Genomic DNA, 13,102 nt, shown 5'->3' on the forward strand with positions numbered 1-13,102 from the left:
ATGTAATAAAAATATAAAAAGAATGATTTATCCCTAATTATTTTAAAAATACTAATTTAACCTCATTTTATTACTAAATTTGCTCTTCCTTGACTCTATCATTACGAAGAGTAAAAAATCATTATATTATAGCAATCTAACAGTGCAATTAATGCATCCTTAATTTTTCTTATGATGGCGTGACACTGTAGCGTCATAAAACTCATCTGCCTCTACATTAGCATTAACAATGATTATTTATTTATTTAATTATTATTATTATTAGTTTGGTAATTGGCACTATTGGTTTCCTAAAGCAATAATATAATAATTTATAAAACGTCCCCATGAGTCTCCTGCTCTGCCCTGCCTGCCTCTCACACCCGTAATTTCTCAAATCTCTGATCCCGAACACCACCACCGCCGTCACCGAGAAAACAAAACAAGACAAAATAAAACCAAACAAAATGGATGGACCCATCTTCGTAATTGAAGCATCCGAAGCCGAATCGATGGCTAAACAATCAGGCCTCACAGTCCTCCAGCTCCTCCCTACCCTAGTCAAATCAGCGCAGGCCTTGGCTCGCCCGCCAATCTCCAAGTACCACGTGGGCGCCGTCGGTCTCGGATCCTCCGGCCGCATCTTCTTGGGTGGCAACATCGAATTCCCGGGCCTCCCTCTCCATCATTCTGTCCACGCCGAACAATTCCTCATTACCAATCTCACTCTCAATGCGGAGCCCTCCCTAAAATACGTTGCTGTATCCGCCGCCCCTTGTGGCCACTGCCGTCAATTCTTTCAGGAAATCCGCCACGCCCCTGATATACATATCCTCATCACGGGTGATAGTAATAGTAACCACAATTACAAGAATGATTTAGCAAATGAAGAACAATTTGAGCCCATGTCTTGTCTTTTACCGCACAGGTTCGGACCTGATGATCTTTTGGGTAAGGATGTTCCCTTGCTTTTGGAGCCCCATCATAATAACTTGTCGTTTCTAGGTGATGACAAGTTACCATATGGTGTTAGTGCTGCTTTGGAAGATCTGAAAAATGAGGCTTTGGAAGCTGCCAAAAAGTCTCATGCACCCTATACTAATTGCCCATCAGGGTTGGCCTTGATGGATTGTGAAGGGAAGGTGTTTAGAGGATCATATATGGAGTCTGCCGCCTATAATCCCAGCATGGGCCCGGTGCAGGCGGCTTTGGTGGCATATGTGATGGGAGGGAGGGGTGGTGGCTTTGACAGGATTGTTGCTGCTGCGTTGGTGGAGAAGCAAGGGGCTCAGGCGAGACAGGAGCAGACGGCGAGATTGATTTTGAAGGAAATATCGCCAAAGTGTGAGTTTCTGGTGTTTCATTGTGTTTCCAATTCCGGTTCCAGTCCCAGTTTCAACAATTTGAATTGAACATTGCTGCTACATAAAGCTACCTGATTTATTGGTCAATAAGAGATGCAATTAATGATTTGGATTGAATTAATAATGTTTTCTTTCTCTTGCTAGCAAGCTTTAGATTTTTCGATGGCAAAATCTGATGATGCTTGACGTTTTCTTCAATTGAATAAGAAAAATTTGCAAAATTTAGCAGTCAATTCTTTCTTCTTGGTGACTGGCAATACAAATTTCTTTCTTTTGACGTGCAAAACTCTCATGAATCCCCTAATTCTAGTCTGAGGGAAATTTGTTTTTTATTTGATGGGAGACATGGATGTGCATCCAGTACTCTTGATGTATGTGACCTTTTGATTGGGAAAAAAAAATAAAATCTTTTTGATAATTATCTTGCTTAATGTATAATAGATAAAATATGGACATCATTAAACTTGATTCCAGTTGCTCTAGCTCTAAATGTTGCGGGTAAAACATTGTACACACACTGTTCATCATTGCAGATTTTATTGTGGATTCGTTTAATGTTTTTTTTGGTCATTTAGTATTTTTGTTTTCTTGCCTGATTGTATTTTTTTTTTCCTAAATTAAAAAATAGATGAATCAAATTTATTAACTAAAAATAAAATTGAAAAATAAAGGGCCAAGGTAGGTAAGACGCTACAAATGAATTATGATTTCAAAATTCTCATAAAAATTTTACTTTAGTACTCAAACTTTACAGATTATACCTATTAGGTTCTTCAATATTTTTACAATTCAATTTTGATACAAAAATTTATTTTTATAATTTTTTAGTCTCTAGTTTGAGAGAAAAGAGAGAGAGATTGCTGAATTTTAGCGGTAGATAGAGAAAATTGACATTGATACCAATCCTGACTACCAAAATAGTTATTTTTTGTGTCAACGAATTTTATTTGGTAAGAAGAATTTCACTTACGTGTTTTCACCATGAAATTATCTAAAAAAACAGATCTAAGCTCGAAAAGATTTTTTAGTTTTGGGTTTTTGTGTATATTCTTTTTAGTTTTTTAATGTCATTTATGAGTTTGTAAAGGTGTTTAAGTTTTTTTCTAGGTGTTTTTGGTATAAAAAAATGGGTTGAAAAATGATTTTTTGTGTTAAAAAAAGACCTTGTTATATGGGGAAAACCAGACGAAAAATGTTTTTTCTCAAAAACTAATAGGGTGAAGAACATGTTGTCCATCCCAATGTCATTTTTTTTAAAAAAATAACACATGGCCTCTTTATTTGTTTTTGTAATTTTGCCTTTAAAAAAAACATGTTTTTTTTTATATATATTGTTTTTTTAATATTTTTTAATTATATTTAAATTAATACCATTTCACCTTGATTTCTTGTTTTTTGTATTTGACCTTTTTTAAATAGTGGTTGTTTTTTTAATTATCTTGAATGTATTTAATTTTTGAAGAGATTATTTTAATTCATCTATAAATTTTTTTTCTGTTTTATATAATTAAATTTAATTTTTTTAAAAATACTTATATTTGGATAGTATTTCTAATAAGTGCATCTTTGCGAGATAAGGTTTTCCTTTGATTTTATTCAATCAATTTTATTTGTATGTCTATTTTCACTATCATTTGATTAAATAAAAATTAATTTTAATAAATAGAATCATTGAACACAATCAGGTAAATGGTCCATGTTGCGAGTCCAAATATCTTGATTTACATCTGTCTCTCAGCTTTTTAAATATGTATTTAATTATCGTTAATGATTCTTTTTATTTAATAACAAATGGTTCTTGATTTATTTAATTAGATATGTGTATAAGTTTTTTGATTTACACTTACTACTTTTTATGTAAAAAATACGTCGAAAAAGCTAGCATGTTCCATTTTTTTGTTGGAAAAAAAATATCCGACACATGGCGGAGTATAAGTCAAATAACTGGTTTTTTTTATTAGATGGGGTAATTTATTTGTACTTGCCTCCACTTTTATAGTATCATTTTCATTACTTCGGAATAACTAGTGATATTTTATTAGTTACTCAATAAGGTTCATTTTAATTAAAGAGACAGATATAAAGATATAAAGAGGATTAAAAAAATATAAAATCTATGACCTATTAAAAATATAATAAAAATAAAAAAAATCTCATAATTTCTTTCTCTTAATTATAACTCTCTATTTCTTCAAAGTACACCATAAAAAACAAATACTTGAGCTAACATAAAATTACTCCGATTTGGAAGCACTGAAAACAGGGCAGCGGTTAGAGCCGCCTTCTAGAAGAAGATTGTTCCAATGACTTGGAGTGGCTGAATTTTTGTAATACGAATAAATGTAGAATACTTTTTTTTTTTAATTAAATCCAGAATCATGATAATTTTAAATCATGGAACTAAAAGAAGCACATGAATTATATTTGACTTGTTGGTAATTGGGTATCGAAAAGGAAAGAACGCTGGCTTTCTGCGTTTGACTTCCAATAATTATGAGTTGTGGATTACAATCAGAGAGTAAAAGGAGTAAGTTTTCTGTCTTAAAATACCAGTAGGTGACAAAAACAGATCGATAAAAAGTGCTTTTTTTCTGACGTGTATTCGGAAAAACAGACGGCGGATTCATTGTACAGAAGGCTGGTTTTATCGTGCTGGTAGGCTTACGGGAAAGATTAGGCGGCCCTGGTTGGCCCTAGCACACTCATTTTCCACTGATGCAAAAAGCACAAGTTCATTATTGAAGTGAAAAGCAGAGACAAATCAAAGTAAGCTCCCACTAGTTTTCTTTATCTTCGATGACCAAAACATTGAATTCCACTTCAATACGTGCATGGAACTAGAAAACCTAGCTAGTTAAATCCAGAACTAGAGCCCTCAATAATTGATCAAAAGATTAAGAGATCAGCTTTGGATTTATCCGATAAAAAGAAGTAGTTTGGTTTGTATTAGAACTAGAGTTACGTACTCATATAGGATTTAAAGTCTATACAATCACATAGTCAATATGAGTGATGGTTAGCCACACATGCAATCTCAATACAATCTTATTTATTATTTGTCCTATATGGTCTTTTTTTTGCTTTTTTTACAACCTTTCATTTATTTTTCTTGCATTTTAACTCTTACAATTTCTCTCTCCGTGTCTTCGTAACCCTATTCTTTTCCTTGCATGGTGTTGCTTCAGAGCATATCATATTTTCCAAAGGTTCGAGTTCTTAAACCTTCACACTTGACTTGATTTTACACGGTTACTACCTGTCTCCGCTCAAGTTAAGTTCCTATTAAGTAAAAATGATTAATCAGTAGCAAATTGATCAGAAGAATATCTAAATGATCAATAGATTGGCATGCCTAATGGGAAAAGATTCAATATATGTTCTAGAATGCATTAAACATGCCTCCAAAGAAAACCACAAGTAAACTCATCATCGTTGCACTAGATGAATAATCAATATTAGCAATAGAGAAAGGCTAACTTCTATGGTATAAGAGTCAGAAATCCACCACCTCTTTAGATTCTGGTAGATCATCTAGTGTTAGATGTGCCTGGTGGAGATGAGTCTTTATCATCTAATTCACCACTACAATATAAAACTATATTTGGGCATACCTTTAGTGTCTTTATACAATACCTCCCAATGATTCCAATAGGGTTATTATCATTAATCACAAATGAGCGCATTGGTGTATTGGTGCCTCATACATAGCCATATGTGTATTCTTTATATGGATTTTATGGCATCGTATGATGATCACTTTATGACAAATTCTAGTCAACCAACAATGTTTACTTTTGCAAGAATATCTTATTATCAACATGTAATTCTCTCTAACAATGATTTGATGACTCTTTAGATGGACATGGAGAACACAATAAACACAACCTATCATAACAACATCGTGGTGGTCAATCGAACCATGTATGGCATATCTAATAAATTAAATTAGATACAAAATAAGTTGTCACAATAGTCTGGGTGATGCTTAGACTTATACATTTGTGAGGCATATCCCAAGGAGTTCTACAACCACAAACATTCCAATAGTGATGTTCGGAACAACACTCTTTATATAACACAATATTTCCTAATGTATCAAAAACAATAATAGACACAACTTAATTTAGATGTGATAGCCCTTGACATATTAGTCGTTCCCTAGGCATATAGACAACCACATGCTAATTACGTGGTTGCACCTACTGTGTATCCCTTTTCAAAACTTTTTATTAGGCAATTCTATGCACCATAGGTTGTGTTATGACAAGAAAATCTCAATCCCTTTGCACAACAAACCCTTACTATCAATTAGAGATAGAAAAAAAAAAGATAAACAAAGATAAAATAGCCTAACACTTAGAGATGGGGATATAAGTATGATACATAACAAGGCCTGCTTACAATTAGTCATACTCTAAATGGGATGAAAAATTATACACAATCCCTAAAGGAATAAAGATAGCAAATTTCAAGCAATTCTCTAAGAAAGATAACCAATCAATGAGAGAACAAATTTGTAACATTCTGAATTTTTGGATTGTTTTCTTATTCAATATTCTAGCATCGCTCAAGGAAAATTTTTTTTTGTCTACTGTTAGTTTAATGGTTGACCGAATTAATTGAGACCAACTATTCAGTCAATGGACTCCTTCAATAATCCTTAAATTTCCTTTACCATATCATTAAATGGTCGACCGATTGAGACAATAGCGATTTTAAACTACTCATTTTATCAAGCGGTTGACCAGATCAGTTGGTAAATATAGTTGATTGACTAGTTGAGGGGACATAATCACACATTTTAATTATTTTTCCTTTTGTTCATTTATATATTAACTTTTAGTATAAGAGTTGAATGTTGTTCTGAGCTCTAGCGGACAAGAACATGTCGATGAAGATGATGATGATATCCACATTGAAGATTGCGATGAAGCTAATGACAATTCAATTGATGAATAAGAAAAAAAATTCTGACTAACTATCAGAACACGAAAGTGTAAAGAATTTTTTATAATGTAATATTATGGATGAAATTTTGTACCACGAAATATTTATTTTATAATTGTTCACTGTTGTTATTGTGTTATGCGGACAGTTTACAATTCAATTGTTTGCAGGGAGGGTAAATAGATAATACAAACACAATCTATCATGCACTGTGCACATCACCAACAGATCTACAAATGGACTAAGTCCTTTGGTATTTTACAGAGAGTTGTAAAATATTTACTGTATATGCCACAATCACCGACTTCTCTACAAACGAAATTAGTCCATCAGTATTTCATAGAGAGTTATAAACTATTTATTGCATATGCCATAATCACCGGCATCACTACAGATGGAATGAGTCCATCGATATTTTCCATACGATGGGAACTGTTCACCTTCTATGTCAGTGAAGTCCTCTGAATCACCGACGGAATGTGAATTCCAAAGTATGCCATAATCACCGGCATCACTACAGATGGAATGAGTCCATCGATATTTTCCATACGATGGGAACTGTTCACCTTCTATGTTAGTGAAGTCCTCTGAATCACCGACGGAATGTGAATTCCAAAGCACGGGTAATTAATGCATCTCTAACTGTGTGTAGTTATTTCACATTACTGATGGACTATGAAAATTCTGAAGGGCTATTTAAAAATTTTAGTGTGAAATTCAAAATTTTAAAGTGAATTCACCGACAAAATAATTAAAAATAATATTATTTAATAGTCTGTTAGTAAGTCCGTCGAAAAAATTGCAGTATAACTCCCACCGAGAGCCTCTTTAGTTCATTTTTTTATCTCTTTCGTTTCATCTGTTGTTTTCCTCTCTTTCATTTCAAAACATCTGGTTTTTTTCTTGTAATCTCTCTATAGTTCTATCTTCATCTTCAACAAATTAAAAGGTATGTATTGTGATTTAATATACTTAATGATTTTCTTTTTTTCATCTTTTCTTTGTTTTATTAACAATATTTTTTTTTGTATTATATGTGGATAAAGTCTAGAAATAAACACACTATTAAGGTAATCATTTTTCATTTCTAAAGTCTATAGTTTTTTTTTTAATTTATTGTCTATTTTATTGTTTGTATTGCCATAATAATTGAATATTTTGTTGAATTTTAATTGTTATTGTTGAATTTACCTTGTAAATGTTAATTGAATATATAAGATTAAATTTAATTGTTTTATCTCAATTTTACTCTATTATTGCATAATAGAGTGTTTGATTGTTTCCATGAATTTTAATTGTTATTGATGAATTTATATAGATGTTAGTTGAATATATAGAATTAAATTTTATTTTTTTTCTTTATTTTAATGTTAAATTTGTATAGATGTTAGGTTATATATAGGATTTGTTTTTCTTTATTTTACGGTTAAAAGCATTTTATTATCATTTTGAAAATGAGATGAAATTGAAAAATATGAAGTTTCTGGTATAAATAAAATAAAATAAAATGGTTTGTGGTATATACATTGTCAATATTTGCAGGTTTTGAAAAATTTGGATAGTTTCCAGTATAGGGGAGGTATTGCCGATTTGTTTTTTAAATAATTGAATTTGATTATGTAATTATTCGTTCAATTTGTGTAGATGCGTAGAATGAAATCAACAGCACGTCGTGAGCATATGGTTGCAGCTAGTTCTTCTAGCAGCGAGGATGACGTCGTGAGCATATGTATATAAGAACCCAACAAAAATCCATCTTATTTTAAAATGAGCAAACTTTTCAAAACTTGAACCTCCGACCAATTAGCTCCTTCTTCCCATTTACTGCTATAAAATCTTCTCAAATATTAAATAAGTCAAAACAATGTTTAAACTTCATTAATATATTTACAGAATTCTCAGTCATAGCAATCTTCTTCATTAATATGTCACTATGAGAAATAATATCTAGAATGCAATGACTCCTAACACCAATGTTGGTCTTTTTATTAAAGATCCTATTTTTAGCCAAATAAATAATAATATGGTTATTACAATACACAATAGTCAGCACTTGTGACAAACCAAAATTACTAACTAAACTTTTTAGTTGTAAAAACAACTGAAAAAAATTGCTTTCCAACTAATGACACAACTGAAAAAAATAAAAACACAACTTGTCAAAAGACCTTCTAAAATCCAAATCACATTGAAAATTTGAATGTGCATGATGGTCTCTAACACTACTAGTATTGCCATTACCTTTATCACAAACCAAACCAACATATCTAGTATGGGTTTTATTCTTCTTCAATCATATCTATAATACTACTATATTTGTTTTTAGTATTTTTCTATAATTTTAATATGTTAATAATAATAAAAAATATTTCATCATATTTAAAAAGAAAAACTTATGAAAACACCTGCAACATAATTCCAGTCGCACCTTGAAAATCGCTTGAGCTCTCATGAGTTCGTTTCGTAGTTCACGCTATAAGATTAGTTCATCATCAATAATATTTCTGGTATCCGGATTGAATTTTTGCACAAGAGTTTGCTGACATTCACAAGTTTACCTAAAGCAAACATGCACGAATATTTCATAAACAAAATATGACATTCACGAGAATGGAATGCAAGAACGATGGCAACTTCCGCCTGCTATTCTCTTACAAATAACAGTCTGAATATACACAATAACAGCGGATTGCTCACCATGAAGGCACCTTTGCAAATATACAGACAGATCCTTGGCTTAAGAGTTTTATGTTTATGTAGATCCTGCTGTCTTGTCCTGTGGAGCTGATATAGATTCAAGAGTAAGCTCTCCAACTGCCTTTGGTGGACCAATGCTGCAACGGGCTGTGTTGTGCATTTCAATAGCATCTTTTATTTTTTGAAACTGCAGATGGTTTTGAGAACAACGTGTAACAAACAATCAATATCAGTAGAACAAGAAAATTAATCATTTACACTAACTGCATTTCAACTCAAGTTATTTAGTATGGGTGGTTATCTACTAAATGATCCGTAATGTAACAAATGAACTGAATCTCAAGCAGTCAGAGAATTCCTTATTGATTAGTCCCTCCATATGAGGTTATACTACGCTCTTCCACACCAGCTTCGAGCTTTCGCTCTCTGTAAAGTTGTTCGATACAATAAATGAATCAGATTTTATATTGCACCCAACTCTTCAAAATGCACACTCTAATCATGTGCTTAGACAAGATAAAAGGACGAACTTCATAGTTTCTCTATTGGTTTTCTTTTCTTCACCTCCCACAACATCAATAAGAAAAACCTTGTCACTAGCTTCATATTTTATCACATACAAGTCAACTCATTGGGAACTGTTGCTTCTACAGTTGAGCATTAGTGTTGGTGAATAAAGACATGCATCCGGTGTTCAAAAAATCCAAAAATATATAGTAAAAATAAAAAGGAAAGAGATGAAGTACTAACCTTAACTAGTGAACATGAAAAGGATTCAAGTTGTCCATGAGCTCCACGATAGAAGTGGAAATAAGGAAGCACCTTAACATTCAAACTTCTGCACATAGGCTTGTTTTCATTAAAATTGACTTTCAGGAATAGAATTTCAGGATGTTCTTCAGCTGTTCTGCAGAGCTGTGGATCCATCACAAGAAAAAAAAATCATTAGGCTACACCAAAAAAAATTCTACCAACAGTTCAGAAACCAATTCCTCCATTCTTCATGATGAATAGGCTTTGTGAAACAGTGTTTCATGCATCCATGTTCATTTAGAAAAAAATAAAAAAAAAGTAATGATCTTTCCATATAAATCAATAATTTACATACAGACTACCAACGTTAGCAATAAATATATGTTAAAGAAGAGTCGATGGTATCAAGAACTACTATGATTCTGTTTTAAAATTAATATATGAACTATCAAACTCTAACATTAACTTTTGCAGCATCATAATTGATGGAGATAACCAAGACATGATTCACATGTCCGTATGATCTATGATGATAGAGGATAGCTCAACCCTAGTGTTATTGAATTTTATTTAGGTTTATTTAATGGATTTGATTTAGTTATTATTGGATATTTTGTTTAGTGGGCTATAATCCCAATTGTTTATTCTAAATTTATTTATTTTTGGAAACCGAAATAAAAAATTTTAATGGGATATCATCATGAAACTCTACACTTTGAAGTTTGCTCAACAGTACAGCACTGAATCCTCAAAACTTTAAGAGGTTGGTATCCAGGCCACTCTTAACGACAAGCAAGTTTAGGAATCAATTGTCAAATAAAGAGAAGAATTACCTTGGGAAATAACGCTCGACAAGAAGCACACCAAGTTCCATAAAATTCAACAATTACTAATCTATCTCCAGCTTCACTTAGGGCACGCAAAAATTCTTCTGTAGAATGAATGTCAATCATATTTGGTCCCGCATTCTTCTCCCACCATTTCGGTTGGTCAGTTTCAGCAACGGTTGCATGTACCTGAAACAAATTATTGAAACAAAATGAATAATTGAATTGCCTGATGGGGAAATCAACCAGATTCAAATGAAATTAAAAAGAAAAATATTTTCGGTCGCACACAATTCTTGATGAACTTCTTTTGGAAGATAAACCCCACACCATGATGTGTTCTCAGGACCCAGAAGGCAGGTGATTTGGCAATCCCGGGATTAAATTTATCACGGGCAAAGTCAATTAGAACACAAATTCCCAACAAACCCACCATTAAGAACTTCAAATAGAAACACCTAATAAATACAGTTTAATTTGCATAAATTCTCTCTTTAATTAGCATGAATGCTAACCAATATAGAATTTTTTAAAAAAAAAAAGTTCCTTGAAAATTGACTTAAATTCTACTGAAAACACAAGAAGAAGAATAGAGAACTGGGATAAAAGTTTGTACCTTAAAAGAGAGCAATTGTTTCCTGCGAGAAAAAGAAAAGCGAGAAGCAGTGGCAGCAGAGGAATATAAGAGAGGATAAATTCTTATATCTGAAAAACTAATGTGCTTATGAGAGAGGAGTGGTTGGAGAGCGATGGAGTTGGAGGAGGCAAAGGAGGTTAGCAGAGAAGATGGGAAGCCAAGTGAGCGGAAGGATGGAAGCAACCCAACAACAACTGCCATCTACAGCACTGACTGATTGATTGACAGACAGAAAGATGAAGTAATCCAACAAACAAAAAGAAAATAATAATAGAGGATGATTTATTCAACTGCTACTGCTACATGCCATCAGGGAAAGAACTTTCCTCCTCTCTGCCCTGCGAACACTCTAGTTTGTATCAAAAATCTCTCTCTGTTCCTCTTCTCTTTCGTGCTGCCTGACCCTCCCTTGTCTGGCCGTGTTCGTACCATGAAGATACTTCCACATGAATGAGGTTGAGGTATCCATCTATCTCCATATACCAATAACAATAATAATAATACTATATAATCTCGGGCCCCTTTTTTTATAAATTTTAATTTGTCCCTTGTTGTTTATGGATGTCTCATTTTCACCTAAAACTTTTGGTTTCTTTCAATCCTACCCCATATCTTTCATTCGTATTCCAATGTATCTGTCATTGATAATAATACAAAATATGTATGAATTTTAATTTCATTCGTGAAGTTTATGGAGTTTCTAAATATCATTGAAAAAGGATATTTTTTTTCATAACTATTTATCAATCCTAAAAATAAAATTAAAAAATAAATTATTTTTTTATTTTTTTCATTAGCATATAACATCATTGTTGCTGCTTTTTTTACACTCTCTCACATAAATATATCATATATATATACAAATCTTAAGGGGTGTAGCTCAACAGATCAGGTTATAGGTTTGCTCCCTAAAAATCACCGGTTTGACTCTCATGAATCTCAGGACCACTAAAGGCTTACATGGTCGTTAACTTCAAGGCTCGTGATATTAGTCGAGGTGCACGCAAGTTGGCCCGGATACCCATGTTAATTAAAATACACACACACTTTATTCAATTCTCCATTAAAAATTGTTATTAGATCATAAATAAAAGCTCTACAATAAAGAGGTTAAAGTCTCGTGCAGTTGTAATGATAACTCAAAGATAGGAGGATAGGTTCAACATCACTTAGAGTTTGATTATTTGCAAATATTCAAATTCTATGGATTGTGTGCTAGAGATGTTATTTGGTGACAACATAAAAAGAAGAGGAAGAAGTAGAATCAAAAGGGATGGATTAAAATGTTGAAGGTCTTAGTGAAAAAATAAAGAGATGGTAAAATAATTTGAATCTTAATTTTTATTTTATTTAAGTATTGAAAAGGAAAAGATAATGTTGTTATTACTAAGTAACAATTTAAGTTGGTAGGGTTTAGGGATTTATTGAGAAACTGATGTCAATTAATTTTTTTACTTAAAATTGAACATGTGATGAGGTGACAACTATCTTTGTAAAACAAGAAGTGGAATTCTAAATCTCTAACCCTCAGAAAGAGTTATCTATTATATGAAGCACCATCATGAAGAAAAGAATAAGAGTTTAAGGGAGAGACTTTACATGAATCCAAAGTGTAGGAAATAAAAAAATGTTGTAAATAAAAGCAATAAAACCCTTTGGAGAAAAGATGGATAAATTACAGGAATTGAATACATAAGGATGACCATCATTTATAGTAGTATCTGACCCTATTTATATTGTTATGGAGTTTGAATCCTACTTACATATGCAATTATAATCCTATACAAATATCAATATAATAATGATATTTATTAACTCCTAATACAAACTAAACTTTTTTTTTAATTTATACACACGTAAATCCTAGGCTAATATGTGACTTCTAATTAGTGATTATA

The 13,102-nt window shown here is 32.2% G+C and overlaps 2 protein-coding genes across 3 annotated transcripts; one reads left to right on the plus strand and one right to left on the minus strand.

The window, feature by feature from the left end:
• Positions 1-285: 285 nt before the first annotated feature.
• On the plus strand, positions 286-1,576 carry LOC18107692 (cytidine deaminase 1). Its single transcript, XM_006371931.3, has one exon. The coding sequence runs from the start codon at positions 447-449 to the stop codon at positions 1,389-1,391; it is 945 nt and encodes a 314-aa protein (XP_006371993.2). The 5' UTR covers positions 286-446; the 3' UTR covers positions 1,392-1,576.
• A 7,195-nt stretch (positions 1,577-8,771) lies between these two features.
• LOC18107691 (thioredoxin-like 2, chloroplastic) lies at positions 8,772-11,687 on the minus strand. Of its 2 annotated transcripts, XR_008058121.1 has the most exons (5): positions 11,184-11,687; positions 10,574-10,756; positions 9,738-9,902; positions 8,988-9,174; positions 8,772-8,848 (listed from the first exon to the last, which is right to left on the minus strand). XR_008058121.1 is itself a non-coding variant. In XM_024589849.2 (4 exons), exons 1-4 carry the CDS (start codon positions 11,403-11,405, stop codon positions 9,043-9,045), a joined length of 702 nt encoding a protein of 233 aa, XP_024445617.1. In that variant the 5' UTR covers positions 11,406-11,686; the 3' UTR covers positions 8,772-9,042. The 2 variants fall into 2 exon arrangements, 1 of the variants encoding a protein (XP_024445617.1); XM_024589849.2 differs by having other exon boundaries at positions 8,772-9,174; positions 11,184-11,686.
• Between the last annotated feature and the right edge of the window lie 1,415 nt (positions 11,688-13,102).

Source organism: Populus trichocarpa, chromosome 18 (genome assembly GCF_000002775.5).
Source record: "Populus trichocarpa isolate Nisqually-1 chromosome 18, P.trichocarpa_v4.1, whole genome shotgun sequence".
Lineage (NCBI taxonomy): Eukaryota > Viridiplantae > Streptophyta > Magnoliopsida > Malpighiales > Salicaceae > Populus > Populus trichocarpa.

Bases quoted from the DNA above. Each gene is read 5' to 3' on its own strand.
- LOC18107692 (XM_006371931.3), top strand. From the start codon at position 447: ATGGATGGACCCATCTTCGTAATTGAAGCATCCGAAGCCGAATCGATG.
- LOC18107691 (XM_024589849.2), bottom strand. From the start codon at position 11,405: ATGGCAGTTGTTGTTGGGTTGCTTCCATCCTTCCGCTCACTTGGCTTC. The intron at 9,903-10,573 runs GTAATTCTTCTC...ATGGATCCACAG, and splicing joins GTCGAGCGTTATTTCCCAAG to CTCTGCAGAACAGCTGAAGA. The intron at 9,175-9,737 runs GTTAGTACTTCA...AACCATCTGCAG, and splicing joins TTTCATGTTCACTAGTTAAG to TTTCAAAAAATAAAAGATGC.